The following is an 18,438-nucleotide window of genomic DNA, read 5'->3' as shown; positions in this document are numbered from 1 at the left end:
TCTCAATGTGCATTCAGGCCAGGCCTGGTACATCTCCCACTGCCTCCTCACCTGTCTGTGCTTAGAAGATACGCTGTCCTGCACTGGGTAGGAGCTGAATAAAGCAACACAGAGACCACGTGCTGCAAAACCTTTATGCCAACCTTGAGTGCAACTGACAGTGCAGTAAGAAAAGGTGTTTTCCACAGGGTGGGTCCCGTCACTTGTGGTGACAGGAGGGAAAGATTCTGGCCACGTCGCTTCAGATTGCACTGCAGTGCAGGTACATTCTGGCCTTTCCTGTGTGCAGGAACAATTTTGTGCTCACGTAAGAAGCGATTCTGCCACAAAGTTTTCACTTAGTGAGGCCCAGATCATAACTCTGTGATTCCTTACAGCAATGAGACAGTTGTGATGTTTAACTCAATTTCTTTGATGCAATTCATCCTTAGCTCTGCATTTTGCCTGGCTACATGTTTGAGGAAAAAAAAAGCCAAACAAACATGGACCAAACTGGTGTCAATCTCCTCCTAAGGAAAACATTTTTTTTCACTTTCTTGATAACATTTCTTAATTGTGGAAGTGAATACAAGAGTTTAGCCAAGGATACTGTATGCAATTCATTTAATAGCACTGCAGAATAACAAACCCACTCCTTTAAAACATGGTTAATCAATGGGTCTCTTGAACCGAGAAGAAACCTATACACTCAAATAAAACAGAATTTTCCACAAGAGCAAGTGTAAAAGTAGAACATGTATCTTCGAGACTGCCATAGACAAAGGCCTGTTTCAATAAATAAAGATCAGAAGCTAGCACTGTGCTCAGTAAATGGGGGGAAAATATCGTTAAAACAATTCCCTGAGAATCGAGATTCAGCAACAACTACCGACAGATCTGTCTTCTGTTACAGTGCAAAAGATTACAGCACGTTCTCCCCATTCAAAGATCAAACAGGAAGAGTAAAGGCCACAGATTTTGTTCACTTTGCACATCCTCTGGATTCAGCCATTTTTCAAGAGCATTAAATCCCAGCCTTGATGTTGCCGAAAAGCTCTATATAGCGTAGCTTTATGGATGCATCGTTCCTCAGCACGCAGAATTAAAGTGCAATTAACATGGGATTTGGTACAACTGTTTGGTACAATAGAAAATCTACTTTGTTTTGAATTTCATTCACTTTAAGAAATGGCAATCCAGATCGCACTGATCTAGAAAAATTTATCATGGATCCAAATTCTTCATCTTGTGAAAGGGGGTTTCTTTATGTCTTGTCCTAGCACTGACTCAGTGTATCCATATTGCCCTGTGGCTGCCTGCTACTAGCTCCCAGGCTCATTCTCCAAGATGGCACAATAATTCTTTCCTCACACCTAGCAAGTCTTGCTCTGATGAATTCTTTATCTCATCTCTTCATCCAGCAGGTCTGGCAATGTCTGCTATTGCTTGATATATGAGTGGCGCAAACCAGAAGCATACAGCATTCATTAACAGAAGACTATAAAAACCTGGCCAAAGACCCAGACCCTGCACTTTTTAAATGATGAAGTCTGATGATACGGGATAGCAGCAGAAATTAGACAGTTTTAATAAGGTTTATGGAGAGAACAAAAAAGAAACAAGAAAAGAAAAAAAGGAGAAAAACGGGGGGGAAGGAAGGGTGAATAGCTAGCATGAAACCAAGACAAGGGACTTGGGTTGAAAGGGACCTTAAAGATCATCTAGTTCCAACCCTCCTGTCAAACTCACTGAGGAGTCAAAGTGAGCATAGAAACTAGTTAGTTCATAGCTACTACAGCTATAAAATGTTGGGCATATTCTTGCACATCTGATTATAGCTTGGCTACTCTGGAGTTGCTGTGCTTATGCTGTGCAGTTAATTCACATGTTCTGGACATCAGCTCTCACTTTGGGCAGACTGTGGGAGGTCCAGAAATGCCAGAATGTATGGCCACACTCCTATCTCTTGGAAAAACTCTCTAAGTAAAAGTATAAGATAAGTCTAATAGAAGAGATGGTTATCATATCTCTAAATCTTGAAGATTGTGATCCAATTAGGGTTGTTTATAATTCATTTTTCCTAAGTGTTTTCTCTATTTCTCTGGAGTATTTTTCTGCATGACTTCATTAACTGTTTTGCTCGAGGAGATCCAAGAGAAAAATGTATGAAAATAATCTTTACCATCTCTGTGAAGCAGCAATCAAAAAGGTTAAAGGAATGAGTTGGCTATAAACTATGACATTTACTGCCTATCGAGAGTATTCATCATATTGCACAAGAAGATAATGCAATGTGAGCCAGAGCAAAACAATTCAATATAAATGGATCTTAGGGATATAAGCCTTAGGTTGACATTAGAGTACTTTATAGTGAGAAGACTACTCTTCTTCTATAGTGACAGTCTCCAAAAGCACTGCCGGTTACTTTTATTCTTTATAAGAATCAAGAAGATTCTGGCCTCTGTTGGCATCATTAGCCAGACAAATCACACACTTTTGTTGGTAGTTAGTTCTGAAGACACCAGTTCATATCTGCTTCTGTCACTCCTGAGACATTCAGTAGCTGTTGAACATTTTGCTGATCCAAGTACTACCAGTATGGTAGAACGAGTCTACAGGCTCGAGTGCAGAACACTTCAGTTCAGGCTTTTACTTGAAAAGAGACACAAACATTAGCGACACAATTGACAGTTTAGCATAAGTCTTGTTGTGGATGATGACAAAAAGGTTCCCAATGTGTCAGATCTTCAATTTCTCTCTAGACAGCAGCTGCCAGACATGATGGAGTGTAGATCTTGACAAGTTCATCCCAAGCACAGTCTACCACCTATAAAGCAAACAAAATCTATTTAGTGTCATTTTGACAAAAAACAGATGGAAGATAGAAGAAATTAACACATACTGTTGTGCTAATGTTGGTTGCTATTCTGTTTTACAATGCTTCAAAATTAGGTAACAAGGCAGTAGATCTCTTTTTTCCCTTTTTCTCCTGTAAAAAAAGACTTTTCTTAACTAAAGTAAAGTGCCCAGAAGTTTACGCTTTCCTATTTTTTGTACTTTGCATGAGAAAGGCATAGAAACCTTGGGGTTTGAAGTGATTGTTTCATGCAGGCTAATGCAGAACGTAACAGAATAGGATGAAGGAAGGACATGCACGTTTACAAGCTGTATGGCGTCTCTTCATCGGCTTTCACAATTCTTTTACTGTGACATCTCGACACTTCATGATATGTGACCAATGTGACCAGCTTTCTCATACTTGCATGTAGGAAAAGTTACTACAGATATTTTTTGAATGGAGAGTTGAGGAACCAAGAAACAAAGACCAAATTACATGGGATGTTTCTTGAAGTATGAAGACTGTTCTGTCTCAAACCAATGAGGTAAGAGAGCACTGTATTTTCTGTTGAGAAAAGAGATGTCTATTTGCTGAGAATTGAGTACTGGTGATGAAAGATGTCTCAAATACAATGGAGGGGGACAGGGAGGGAAGTTTACTTCAAGCACTACATAAACCACCCTAGTCTGATGAGAAAGTGATGCCAATCATGCCAGTTGCCTCTCACAAACATAGCAACTGATTCCAGTATAACTGAAAATATTCTGTGTTGCAAGCCCCAAGTTCTTCTTTAGGTGCAAGGTAGAAACTAAAATTACAAACAAGGAGATTAACCTAATTCTACAACACTAGATTTGAATAAATTATGCGATTCCACAGAAGCAAACCATAGAATGCTTTAGTTTGATAATGATTAGGATAATGCACCTGAGAGTCTGTAACCAAATGAAAGGGTTAACCACGCTATTACTCAAGTAACACAGTGTATATTCACAGAATATTGTAGGTGACGACGACTAAGGCAAAAGAAAGTAGAAAAAGGAGAGCTAAAAAGTTGATGAGCCCTACAGAAGCGTACCAGTAAATCTGGCCGAATCCATCTTGAATTATTTTTATCAAGTCGTTTCCAGTTGGGATTACAAAGGATACAGTATTGTACCCCGTGCACAACAAGCTCCTTTCTGCTTCAGATTCCAATTCCTGTTCTCTTCTAGAGCCAGAATGAACAGCTGCACATGAAAAATCTGGAAGTCGAACTTCAATATTTGATTTTATGCTATAATTAGCCCATTTTGTGTTTACTATACTGCACTATTATTCATTTCCATTGCTTCCTTAGCTGCTTCTGCTTAGTTATTTGAAGTGTTTCCCATCTACATCTAAATGTACCAAAAAATCTCTCAAAAACGTCTGTCTATTCATACAACATAATAGAGCTTTGTATGGTTCTGCTGCATTGCAGTCCCTCCAAATCATGGGGAAAAAAAAAAAAAAAAAAAAAAAGGAAAAAAGAAGGGAGAAAATCTGAGATTCTACTAAAGAAGCTATGCAGAAATTATCCACCATAAAAAAAATACAGCCTTTACATTTTCTCCAGAGCTCTGGATCAATATTTGTATTTCCGTAATACTTTTCACTTTCACGTGGAAACGAGATAACATTTGGAAAAAGCCCATGGGAATTCCCACCTGCTATCAATATAATTAGCATCCTGAAGCAGCCTCTGAACAAATATAGCTACAGAATGTTTTAATCTAGCAACACTCAAAATAAACATGGGGATTAAAAGAGGGTTTTAAAAGGATCGCTTGCAGTAATTTGTCCAACTTGCTGACTTAAGGGTAGAACGTGAAAGACGAAGAGGTAACGAAGAGGAAAATAAAGCTACAACAAATAATGCTGTATCACGTTCTCCTGCACAGCAGGCACTTTACTGTGAAAGACCAATATCAGAAACCTTGATGAGAGTACACACACAAGGAACAAGAAGCAGGTACGCATGCCAGATTGTGACAAGATGGATGGAACAACACTAGCAGAAGCAACTGCATTCCTATTTCTCCATAATACTTTCTATAAGATACTGTTAAGACTGTAAGAGAAAGATGACAAATCTAAGTTAAGTGCAATGGCGCATGTTAATTTACAGACAGCTGCTGCATGCACCGTTGTCATTATCTCAAATACAAAGCACTAAAAAGAAATGTCAGATAAAGATAAGTGAATGCTTTATGCAGCTACTGCATCAGGTTACCAAATGTCTTGTTTCATTTTGACTGATTTCCTCACAAAGACCTGTCTTACACACCATTCTTATGACTGTTGTATACCTTTCCTAAGACGGAAGCATAGGATATTGAACAAGAGCTTTGTAAGTTTTTAGGAACGCCACTTCTCAAATTACACGTGAATATGTTTTAATACACACTGTAAAGCACGTCAGCCTTACTTTTCTTTCTTTTAAAATAAGTGTTACTTTAATTAAATATCAAAAACCACAGAAACAAAATGGGCATCGCTACACTTCCCTTTATGTAAGCCATAGGCAAGCAAATGAACCCAAGCTTGCAGTTATCATAGGAATCTGACTGCCTGACTAGAAAATCATAGTTTAAATGAAACAGCTATGCTGTATTTTATTGAAATGTTCCTTGTCTCAGGATATAACGATGTTTCCCACCAATTGATTTAATATTGATATCCATTAATTTACCGAAGACATTTCCATTGACTTACTAACTGATTTACTTCCTTGACAGGCCCTCTGTTTCCTATTCATCACAGTCATCTTGCTTTGCAATAGACTTAGACCTTTTCCAGCTCCTGAGGACAATCCATTCAGTCTGGTGCAATTATCTGGTTGACATTCTGCTTCTTTACTATTCAGAAGGAGCAAGAAAGGAAGAGAAATCTCCAGTAGTTTTTTTTCTTCCCAGTGTTTGAATCCATAATAAAACCCCAGGCCCTAATCCACATGAAATACATTCAAAAGAACAACTACAAATTGAGTTCAGTTGCCCCTTTATAAAGGGGGCTGAAGAACGTGCAGCTTTCTTCATGCTCATATTTTCATCCTTTTTAAATGGGTACATCCAGAAGTACCTTGGTGCCACTCAGCTTTCTGAGAGCTTGTAATAAATCAGGGTAATGCACAAATGTGTCTGATAATGACTCATTTCTCTTTTCAGCTTTTCTCCATCCTGCCCCATTTTCAAATAAAACTAATAAGACCTGTCTTTCTTCTGTAAGAAGTGATATCAGAAAATAACATTCAGTTCTTCACTCCCATTAACGTTGTGTTTCCCTTCCTCTTTTAGTTTCTTATCTTCTGTGACTTTTTATATGGAATTTAACGGTCTATTTATATCACTATTATACATCCTTGAATAGTTCTGAACATCCTCCGTATGTATGCAAGATAGAGATTAGTTAACTCTGCTTTCAGAGGTGATCACTCCTCATATTCCACTTCCAGACCAGAACAGTTTTGGCCTTAGTCCTCCATTCACATATCATCTCCTAGGAAAAACACTAGTAGAAAAGACTTCTGTTTTAGCACTTTTTTAGTACTTCTTTCTTTCTTTCTACTGGGGCCACTGAAAAAAAGATGAAATAGGCAGGCCTCCTCCCTCACCAAAAAGTTTTGGTTAAGAGCATAATGGACCGCACAAGAATTAAAATATACTCAATACGTATTTTGTACTAGCAAACCTGTACTACTGGTACAGCCTTTTGTTTGGTCAAAAGATGTCAGGAATGAGCTGTACATGATGCCTACCTTCACACAAGAACAAAGTAATGGAGTCCATAAATTTAAACCTTTCATTTTGAATTTTCAGTGACAGATTTCTCTAATGCACTTCTGAAAAGAACACATACTGATTTAATTGTTATTTCCAATAAAGACACAATTAAACCCTTGACCAGAAGTTCTTAGAAAGAAGAGCTATTTCAGATACTGCTTAAGAAATCTATTTATTTCTTAGGGTAATAAAAGATTGCAAAGATGTGTCACAATTCACCAATTTAAAAACCAGGCAGCTATCTCAACATGTTAGTTGTTGCAACACGGGCAACAGGAAGACAATGTGTTAGTCAGGCTGTGCTTTTCTAAATGCAAGTCTTCTGAGTGCGTTTCTCAGAAGTAAGACATAAAGCAAATTGAGGCACAAGTTGCAGGTTAGAAAAGCCTTGGAATTTCCACAGCAGTGGTAGCAGTTCCTCTGTACCGAGATAAAGGAAAAGACTTCCTTAGGCTCTGACCAGTAAACACAATCTTAAGTTGTGTACAAGATGCTGCTGTAGAATCTTTTAGTCTCGAAGGATCGCTAACAGCATAACTTCAGTAACATCCCAGAGAAGGTCCATAGGGAGAGATTAAAATGCAGTCAAGATAGCAGTACAATTACAGCAGTGATAGCCACAAAAGCTGAGTTTAAGCTACTGGTTCTCTGGTAATTAAGTGCAGCAGATAAGAGCAAATGAGTAAAAGCAAGGTTTTTGCTATTCTATACATTTTCACAAGAAGTACTTCTATATGAAACATTCACTATTTCTGCAGCTGTCAAGGGTGCATGACTAATGAACAGCAAAATAGAGAACAAAACAGCATCACTGTAGATATCTCCTGCCTTCCCCCATTTGCTCCTCTCCTGCCCTTTCTCCTGCTTGCTGTGCTGGTACAGCTTATGTGGTACACTGCACCAACTGCACATAGAAAATAGGCAGCAGAAGAAACTTACAAGTTTTTGGAACTTGACAAATGATCACAGATTTCTCCACAGAACTGCAAGATCTTAGAACTAGATTTCATTTACCTTCAGGGGATACATCTCAGGCAAGTACAGTTTGGCTAAATCTCCCTCCAACTACTGAGAAACAGCAGCTTTTTACATTTCGGTGATATTGATGCCACACAAAAGCCCACAGTGCAGTACTTCATTGGATCAACAGACAGTCACTACAAACCAAGTATCTACTTTTGGTTCTAAAGGCCTCTAGGCACATAGAAAGAACATAAGACTGGTATGGACACAAAATACCAGTGATATCCCACCACTTTAGGGAGAAGAAAGCAGAGATGTAGAGAAACTGAGTCACAAAGAAGCAAAAGAGAGCACAAAACTGATTTCACAAGCACTGTAGTGGTATCAGCACCAACTCCATATTATCATCATGTGTGCAGTGCCATCTCACATCACCGTCTCCAGTGCAACAGAGCAGAACTGCAGCCATGCCCTTTGTTATGGTGATACATCCTGGAGTCCTAGGCACTTTGAAGAAATAAGATAAACCAGTTTTATGTGAGCTAGTCTACGCCGGGAGAATATTTACAAATGGAGATACAGCCAGAGAAAAGAATTTTGCCTCCCAAACCGCGTTGACACAAAAGACTTTTTAGATGATGAGCTGCCCGTTTGTAGTATAATTACTACCCAAACACATACAACCACAGTAAAAAAATAAATAAATAAAATAAAAACCCCTCACATGATTATCACTTGTGCTGTTTACAAGTTACACTAAAACTTTGACTTTAACACACATTCAATTTCCAAAGGGGACGTCTTACTATTGTACATCACGAAAATCCTGTTCTGATTTGGCACGTCACTGATGTCTAACACCCTCTTTGCATGCCAAGAATTCTAGGCCATTGTACCACTCACCATCACTCCTGTTGAAGTTCATATTCTTGTAATTTGTAGATGTCACTGTTCCCAGAGTACAGAGAAACAGAAAAATTCCTCTCCTGCTCTTATTAAATGTTCAGTCTCACTCTCAGTAGCAAGGCAGAAAGGCTGGCTCAATGGGAAGCAATGATTTACTTTCCACTGTTTATGTGAGCCTACTGAAGTTCAGAGCAGACTCAAAGTGTAGGCTGAGAAAGACTTTCAGACACATTTCAGGCTTCTCTCATGTTTGTTTTAAGCAAAATACAGCCTTACAACATAAAAGGTCGGGGTTTTTTTGTTCCATAAAGATGTACTTACTGAAATAATTACAGAATCTGGACCAGGAAAAGTCAATATTCACAGGAGCTGTACTTTTTATCTGTCATTAATGGATTGCCTAAAATACTTACAAAATGAATTCACGATTACCACATTCAACCTGCAAGAATTTGTTGATTTTTTCTTTAGTTTTCTTTTTTTTTTTTTTTAAAGGAATGCTTTCAAAGAAAGCTGCACAAACAGCAAAAGAAGTTAGATTAACATCTACAGCTCTGCAAGTAAGCACAGCAAAACCCCAGTAAGGACTGGGCCTAAGGGGGTATCATCATCATAGTATCATAGTATCGTGCGAGTTGGAAGGGACCTTAGAGATCATCGAGTCCAACTCCCGGGTTTCAAGCCCCCTGTGTAGCGAAGCGGCACTTCTACTCCTGCGCCACAGGGGGGATTCGAACCCGGGCCCTCCAGTGCCGCAGGCAGCAGCTTATACCACTGCGCCACTGGGGTAGTTTATTTTCACTTATCCGAATACTAACAAATAACATACAGGGAAAGCACATACCAGGAGAGAAGTCAGAAATCTGATGAAGTACAGAATACCATTCCAATATATGGTCTAGCACTATCAGCCTCTGGAGAGGAATAATATAAAGCTGATTATCATTTTCATTATTCTCTATATACCCCCTATGCCTGTTTAGTTTGCATATGGAAGTTCATAGTCTGAAATTATTATAAGCATGACAGAAACAGTGAAAGGAACAAACAGACAAAGAAAGGCAACCCTCTTGATTTTATTAAAAGGCAAAGCTTTCAACAAGAGCTTTCTTTATGCAGAGGCAGATAATCCCAAAACAGGTATTAGAATACTAATTGAGCACCAAGGAATTTCCTGTTTCACCTAGCTAATACTTATCTTCATGATCTGGTATCCATTCTTCATCAGCAAATCTCACCCTGACAGGTTGGCTCCCCTTAGCAGGATACTGCACAAAATCCCCTTGCCTGCACAGACCTGCCCGTGGATTCTGCTCAAAGCTCAGTCAGTCCCACAGGGATGTCTTATAAATCCTAAATTGGATACTTAATCATAGTATCTATTTTGAACACTTTTCCAAGAGTACAGACTGAGTTTTTCTTGTAAAAGATACTTCAAAAATACTGAAATCCATTGAACACAGCCAAGGAAAATATCATCTGGGTAGACAACACTAAGGATGAAAGCAAAGGTTAATGACCAGAATGGTATACTTAATTTGACTATAAATTAATAGCTTGTCCATTGCATGGAGGAGCAAAGCAATTCTGATCTCAAATCATAACTCCTTCTGAAGCATACAATGAACATCACAAATCATATTAATGCATGAAGAACAGTTACTGGGACTCACTATCAGTTCTTGACAGAGAACAGCCATGAGAGCAACCTACACACTGGAAGCAGCAGTATAACTTAAGCAAATAATCTTCACTGGACCAACACAGAAGCTAGGGAAAAGCTTCAAGGGCCCAGATTGTTCAGTAAGCCTTCACTCTGGTAGTTACACTTCAGTTCTATTAAAGATTTGTTTTGTTTTGTTTTCTCTTTTTTTTTTTAAAGCAATGTTTATATTGCCAATTGCTGTGGTATCCAATCATCACAATACACTAAATCAACTCAACAGAAAAAAGCAGAGGAATATCAAAGCTGTTGCAGACGCCAAATTTCTGTTTGGAAGGCACATTGGCATGAACTGTACACGGATAAGTACTTTGGATTTCACTCTGTGACAACAGGCTGATACTTCCACATTAAGTCCAACACAAATCTTGCAGAATTTCTGCGTGGAAAAAAACCATCTGGATGCACGAATGTTCTAACGTAGATAGGCATACACATCATCATTCTCCTTTTTCCAACACACCAGTGCAGGTGCAGTTGTTTGCTTTGAATCCATTACCACCAATGAGCCTTGTTCCAAGAAGGCTGTGCCATACATGGCAGTTACAAAAGAGAGAATGCCCTTTCAGCAGGAACTCAGCTTGACAAATGTATCACACAAAAAGACGACATATTTAGCCAGACAGTCAAAAACGCTATCCACTGTAACACTCGGGGCTCTTTCCAGCAGGCTCAGAACCAAGATGCAATCACATCCTCAATACAAAGGAAGAAAACCCTTTTTGTCATTTCATTCAGATCCATTGCAAAAGCCACACCAACTTCATGGAAAGTTGAGCTGGGCTCAGAGCATGCAGCGAGGTAGCAATCTAAAGGCCCTAAAGCACTAAGCTGTGCTTCCTGCTCCCTCTGGCCCCAATTCCGACATAATCATATCTATGCACTCAATTGGGATGAAGCTTTAATTCCTGGCAACTGGCCTTTACACTACTTTTGCCCTACTGCAGTGAAAAATAACCTGAACCTTGAGATTTTTATTCAGCCTTACAAATTCCCCTGCATTGTTCACAGCACAGACTCATGAATAGCTACCACAGCACCCCTGAGGCAGCAGAATTAAGGGAACAAGCAGTCTGGCATGAAGCTCTTCAAGCCTGCACCAATGCCAAGAATGAGTCTACACGCATTAAGCAAGTATTGTGCCAAACTGACACTTTTCTCCCATATTATTTTGTCAGCAGCAGAAATAAGGATGGTTTCATTTTGTCCAGTCAGAATTTCATCTCAAATGAAAGAATTTGTTCTCATCTAAGATAAAAAAAAATAACTGAATTTCACTTTGAATTAGAAATCCAGATGCAAATAACACCTGAAGCACAGCTAACCAAGTGGCAGTAACTTCTGTGTTAAAACCATATATGTTAAAGTAGATTATTAACTTTATTTTCAGTTTTCTTCTGCCTTTCTTGCTGGGGAAAAAACAAAGAAAGAAAGAAATTAAAAACCAACAAATTCATACTACATTTAACAACCCTCTGTTTGTAAGACAGAAATATTTGCAGAGGAGAGAATCCTACCACAACCAGTACACAAAGAGATGCCCTTGCCAAAACGGGTCCCACTCATTCAGATTAATAATGGAGGGTTTTACAGTTCTGAATATATGTTGAGCCTCCTATGGTACATGACAAACCAGATTCAGAGATCAAGCGTGATGCTAGCAATACTAAACATGACTTTTCAAGCAGATAGAACAAAGCTCTAAGACCATCCTCCTTTACTCTTCCTTCCAAAATAAAGCCACCTCATTTTCCATGAGCTTGCTGTGGCTTTCAGCTACCTGATTTGGCAGTTCTGTCAGTTCTGTCCTCTTCTCCGGCTTAACAGAAGTAACCACTCTATAAATAAAGATGCTCCTAAAGATGAGTTTACTAAAGCATTCAGCCAGATTCGCTTCCAAAAACTTTCTGTGATCTGGTGGCTGTTATTCAGGATCTGAGAGCTGCAGTCCAGCCTCGACAGAACTGGCTATAATAGGCAAGTGAAAGGTAAATTCGTCACATCTCTTACCTGGCCACATTTGTGAAGGCTTAAATCTAGTCCACATGTAAACTCAGTATGATGCTCAACCGTTTCCAGCAAAGGGTTAGGCTTGGAAAAGTCCCAGAATCTATATAGGAAAGGAGGGTGGGTGGAAGAGAAAAAGCAAACAAACCACAATTAAAGTAATTGAAAGGCCATTTAAAAAATATAATTTGAGTTATTGACAAATCTGTTGCTGCCAGGATATTTAAACGAGCAAACTCATCCACTTAGGAAACATAACTAATCATATTCCTGCAAAGCCATCTGCAGATTTGCATAAAATAAACCTCACTGGGTAATACCATCTTTGTCTCTTGTTGCAAAAAGTGAGATCAAAATTGGCACCAAAGAGCAGCATTTGGGACATTACTAAAACAGGAAAAAAAAATGCAGGGTAGAATATTCTTGTCATATTTCTTGATAGCTGGATAATTATATCCCTGTAAGATATCAGGGCAAATTATGATTTTTAAACATGAGATGTTTATTTACGGAATACTACATGTTCATGTATGACATGATCCATTCCCTGTCTCTAATTTGAGACTGTGCTTCTGTAAAACATTATAATTCAATAACAAATTTGTACTACAAAGATCAGGGGCACCACACAGTTAATACCAGTCTAATGATGGCACAAAAGATTGTTTTTGTGGGTTTTTTTGGATGATACAGTATTATTTAGAAATGTCCACAAGCTGCAGAGCATTGCACATTCTAGGGGCTGGCAGCCGTAACCAGGTATTCTAGTTTGAATTTTCCCACAGTGCTCAATCAGATGCTTTATTTCTTCTCTAACAATCACAGGAGTCTCTTTGCGTTACTCTGATTGGGGGAAAGTGAAAATAATAAGAACAGTTCGTTATCAGACTAACTACACCGAACCCTCTTTATGTTCAAACCAATTCAGGTAAAATAGCAAACATTGGAGCCAGCAGGGTCAGTTTGTTTAATACATAGATGTTATTTCCTTAATAAATGACCAGAGTGCTATCAGCACAACGGCTGTGCCATAGCAACAATCCTCTTAACCTTTTCCTAGTACCCGAGATCTAAGCTAAACGATCTATTTTGCAAGAGAGAGGAGCAAAAAGACCATCTCAGCACTTTCACCCTCACCCATTTGTCCATAAGAAGGTAAGGAAAGGTCAAAAGTGTTACAGTCTTAGGATTGAAAAGCACTGATGTCAATTTCATGGTGGCTCTGATAATTTACAGCAGTGCAAAGTGAATAATGCTAACAGTAGCCCAGCTTTCAATACTAGTGTGGTTCTGCTTACTCTTTGTACCCCAAAATGTCTTTTTTCTTTTAATGGAAAGATGCACTTTCAATTAAAAAAAAAACAACATATATTTAGATGCTGCCATCGTTAAAGATTCATTACTTTAAAAGTTTACTTACAAACGTTTAATATTTATACGAACAGACCTGTTTATTAGAACAAATTTAAAAGAAAATACACAAATAACCCTTTGCGGTATTCTTCAACAATGTTATAATGCTCTTAAAAGCAGCAGAAATTTGTTTTGGTAGATGAAAGATATCATTTCATTTACGAGGTTGCCTCATTCGGTGAGTAACTCCTGCGGTCAGCATTCTTCTAACTTTAAGAGAAACTGCACCTTGTGATACTTATTTTAAAGAAAGCTGGCACATGGTGGCAGGAAAATGGCAGTGAATTCACAAACTATAAGAATGTCATACAGCCATTCATATTCGTTATAATATTTACCATAACACAGTAATTCTTGTCTTAATACCAAAAAGGAAGCACATGAGTGATTCTGACTTCCACAGTCACAATAAAGTTCAATGGGAACTGTAAAATTACAGTCGGTTTTGAGTTAGGTTAATTTCAGCAGATGTAATACTTGAGGCTCTGATTACCACCGGCAACTTTGCTACCAATGAAACTTCTTACAACACCACAGGAGCTCCCATCAACGGAGACATTCAAATTAACACATTCTACCACAGAGGTTTCAGTTTCATGCTGGAAAATGGCTGTGATAAGTATTTCAATTATATGGATGATAATTTTTAGTTGAGGAAAAAAGAAAAGGGGGGAGGGGAGGAAGGGCAAAGGGGGTTGAAGAGCAAGGGAGCAAAGCCAAATACTTTCTCAGCTTCAAGGAAATACAAACAAACAAGGACAAGTGACTGAAGTAAGAAAAAACAAAACAGTTTCTTTTGTGAACAGCAATATTCCAGAAGTTCTGAAGACTTCTTTGTGATACAAGTCATTGAACTTGTACAGCGGTGGGCAGGTAGAGGCTGCGGTTCACCTTAAAGTTTCTTTCAGATTTGCTACCTAGAGCAGAATAACTTTCAACAAAAATCACCTCTTTACCTCATAGGCAAGATTCTGTGAACAAGTTTCAAGATCTGGCTTGATACCAGCTTAATGAAGTTCTCCAATTTATCAGATCATCTGTTTAGATTTGGGTGAGCGCTGTCTCTGCCTAATGCAACGGGATCTTTTTATACGGAAGAGATTCCAAATATATAAAATTATGATTCCGGTAAGAGATGACACTGAAGTTCTTTCAAACTGAATTTATTTGATAGAGATAAGGCTTAAGAACACGCATGCAGAACTAAATAAGTCCTGGAAATGTTCCTGTACTTTGCACATTTCCGGGCATCTTAATGATTCATTTGTATTAGAACTGATTTTCTGAATTAACGTGCATGTTGGTTTTTTTCCCCCTTTGAGTTCTTCCAAAGAATAAGGAGTCGATCTTGAAGATCTATAAGACAGAGGACTAAATACATATCATTATACTTAAGTTCAGATCTACCACACCTTTTATTTTCAGTTCCCAGCATGAAGTTGGCACGGGAACTAGTTTTCAATAGCTTGTGCACACAAGCAATCATAATTTTTAAAGGACGGCCACACCACACTGTTCCATGGATTACTACAAAATGAGGCTAAAAACCAACAAGTCTTCAGTAGTTTCTATGAAATATGAAATTAATGCCATGCACTGGAAACTCAACTTCTCTTGCTTATTTATATCTTTATCAAGTTTTTTACTTATTAAACTGAAGTGTGCATAGTCTTGCATGTACACAGTCATGTATGTGCAAGTCCATACATGCCAGTATGCATGCATGTATGTGTATGTAGAGAGTATGGTGCATCCATTCAGACTCACAATATTCCTCAGAGAGCTTTACTTCTTACTCCTTCTTGCAAGTGACAGTAAAGGTTATGTGGTAATATTTATTATAGTAATATTACAGTAATTATTATTACAGTTATTATAGTAATATTGTACTGCTTAGAAGAGACATTCCCAAAGTATTGCAGTGACAAGTTTCCCCCATTGTACGTAATATTTCACTTGTGCCACATTTTGCAAAGACCTCCACCTGCTGTTCTCTACTGTTTGTTCCCTCATGCTAAAACCAGGAACTAACGATTTTAGAAAACTCCTAAATAATTGTATTTCATCTCTTCTGCTCTGATCCCCCTCTCTCTGGGGAACTAATTGTTTAATCAGCAACTAATTGTTTGGACAGAAGAATTATACCAACAGTAAAACACTGCATTCTGCAAAAATGCCTTCACTCTCTGCATTTACAGGCACCATGGTATATGAGGTAGAAGCCCTCCCCATCTTTGCTGGAAGCTTCATAAACTAAATATCAGAGCTGAAAATGCACTAGATTTTGCATGAAGCAAAACTAGACCTTACACGAAGTGCATTAGTGCCAACCCTGAAGAATATACAGTTGGTGTCAGAAAGGAGAAGAGCAATAGGATGCATTAAAATCACTTAAATGCATTGGCTATTTATTATGGTGATTATCAATCATATTGTTCAGACAAGGCTGCTGGGGGAAAAAAAAAAGCAATCACTGCTTTTTATTTTGGACTTTGAAGCCTTTTGAGAAACCATACATTGCAAACCAGCTGGCAACATGTCAGTAGAGGACACTAAAGAAGATCACATAAATAAGCCTCCATAGACTGCTGTGCAGTATTGTACGAGAAGCAAGCCCTAGACATAAATAAAAGTAGGCATTTTGTATAAGGCAGAATGATGATACAGCAGTCTATAAGGCTATATACGTATGGTCAACACAGCACTTAGATTGTCAGGTTCCTAGCAGCAACCACACAGCAGAGGATTTCACTGGCCAGGCACCACCCCTTATTGCATTAAGCAAGAGAATAACAATTAATGTAAACATAGGAAAAAGCTCTCAAGAAACTCTGTCCTTAGAAGCTCACCATACTGGAATGTAGCAAAGGATAAAGGGTCCTCAGGAAAAAGAGGCTATGAAGATGGCAATGTTCCACTAAATCTCTACAATCCCCTAAGAGGCTACAGCTGTGCAGTTGCACATAGACTTCTTATTACCCATTTGCTTCCTCTGCTGCATACAACTATCAGTCTGCTTTCAGAGGGCAACTTAGAAAGTCTCTAACATAATACTGTTCTGCACACACTTCTCTGATCCTCACACCTTCACTTCTCTTCAGGTTATGGTCACTCCTCCCTGACATTATTCTCAGCTAAAAATTGCTTCACAATCTAAGACTGACACAACAGATACTACTACTATGTGTCTATAGGCAAAAAGTAATAGTCAAATATAAATTCAGGATTTCAGAAATAAATTGGCTTAGAAATCTTTCGCAAACCAATATACAATACCTATAATACTTAATACCAGTATACAATTCAGGTTAAAATTTAAAACATATGCTGTCCTGTACTCCTAAAGTATGTTATATCTTGGACAGCATAAAATGCAAGCCTTTGCATTAATATTTTACAAAGTGAGATATAGACATACCACAAGCTACACAACTGCAAATAGCGTAGGGGTTTACTTTCTCGTCAGAGAGAATTTGAAACCAGTGCAGTTGTCCACCTACCCTACAAACAGGTGCAACATCAGCCCTCAAAATGTCATCTTTCTTGTCAGAGAAAGTGTTCTCCTCTGCTAATATTTCTTATTAATTTATCAATAGGTTTCAACATGGTTCCATTTGTTAAGAAACAGAAGCAGCTAATTTGTATTAAAGCAGTCAGTTTTACTATAAAACACTCACCAGTACTTACTGGTTTTACTGGGAAGCCAAGGGAACTTGCTGAAGTGCACCATCTAAACAACTTCAGCATACATATTGAGGAACAATACTAAAAGGCTTCCTCAGATACTGGTAGGATTAAAAAAAATCTTTATAAAAGCTTCAATAAAAATAAGTCACAGAAACATACGAAGTCACCCAACCACATTCATCCTAGAGGTTATTACCTTCCTATCAGAGGCTACCACAGTCAGACACAACTGTGCACGGCAGAATGACGTGAAAAGGCCTACAGAAAGCATCTGTCAGTGCAGAAAGGAGTGACTAACAGTTTTTAAGGGAAGAGCCCTTAAAATGAGCATATCTGACAATGAGAGAAAATATCTGGGAGCAACATTAACTGAACTTCATTATGCCAATGCCAGAATTATTTTCTATTGGAAGCAACATTAAGAAGGATTATCTACTCTATGCAATAAAAAAAAATAATTACTGTACCTCACAGTAAAATCATAGGAGCAAGAGGCCAATAAAGTTGCGTGGAATGGCGAAAACTGGAAGAAGACAAAACAGAACAACCTTTAAAGCAAAAATCACGAGCAGATACAGATGAAAGTTACCACAGTTTAGCTATTTAAGCTGTCTTTGTAGGTACACATGATGTTGCAACAATGCAGATTACATCAACAAATTTCCCCACCATGCTTTTAATTACAGGCATTGTTTTGTGAGACCATGGTTTGGGTTTCTTTCATTACAACACTTCTAAGTAACCCTGCTGTAAAGTTAAGAAGTTTTAGGACAGTCATAAACACTCAAATTCTGCTTGTGGCTGACAACCTAAGCAACATCTCATTATACACAGAGCATTTTAGAGAAGCTGTGTAACTTGAAAAGTTAAGCTTGAGCTATTGCCGTAACTGCCAAGAGACCAATGTACATTGTTACATGCAGGATATCACTTGCTCAGGATTGTTATGCACAGCCACAAAAACCAGTCTGTCTGTGTTTGCATTTGCACATTGGGAAGGACCCAAGATTTATTTCAGGGAAAGGAACAAGAGAAGAAAGAATAAGGAAAAGACATGAAGGGACAATTAAGAGAAAGGAGAATTTCTGCGCTAATTATACCATCATCTCCTGATAACT

General features: G+C 38.3%; 1 protein-coding gene across 1 annotated transcript in view; it reads right to left on the bottom strand.

Moving 5' to 3' along the window:
- Window positions 1–586: 586 nt before the first annotated feature.
- The window catches only part of PEX7 (peroxisomal biogenesis factor 7), a 32,492-nt gene continuing 14,640 nt past the window's right edge, over window positions 587–18,438 (bottom strand). Inside the window, exons 8-10 of the mRNA XM_072331949.1 lie at window positions 17,788–17,843; window positions 12,224–12,323; window positions 587–2,806 (exon numbers count right to left, since the gene is read on the bottom strand). Coding sequence (XP_072188050.1) covers window positions 2,738–2,806; window positions 12,224–12,323; window positions 17,788–17,843 — 225 coding nt within the window. The 3' untranslated portion in view covers window positions 587–2,737. The remainder of the gene's footprint in view (window positions 2,807–12,223; window positions 12,324–17,787; window positions 17,844–18,438) is intronic.

This window comes from Excalfactoria chinensis, chromosome 3 (genome assembly GCF_039878825.1).
Source record: "Excalfactoria chinensis isolate bCotChi1 chromosome 3, bCotChi1.hap2, whole genome shotgun sequence".
In the NCBI taxonomy this organism is placed as follows: Eukaryota; Metazoa; Chordata; class Aves; order Galliformes; family Phasianidae; genus Excalfactoria; species Excalfactoria chinensis.
Note: the sequence above shows the minus strand (reverse complement) of the source record. Positions and strands in the feature narration are given on the sequence as shown.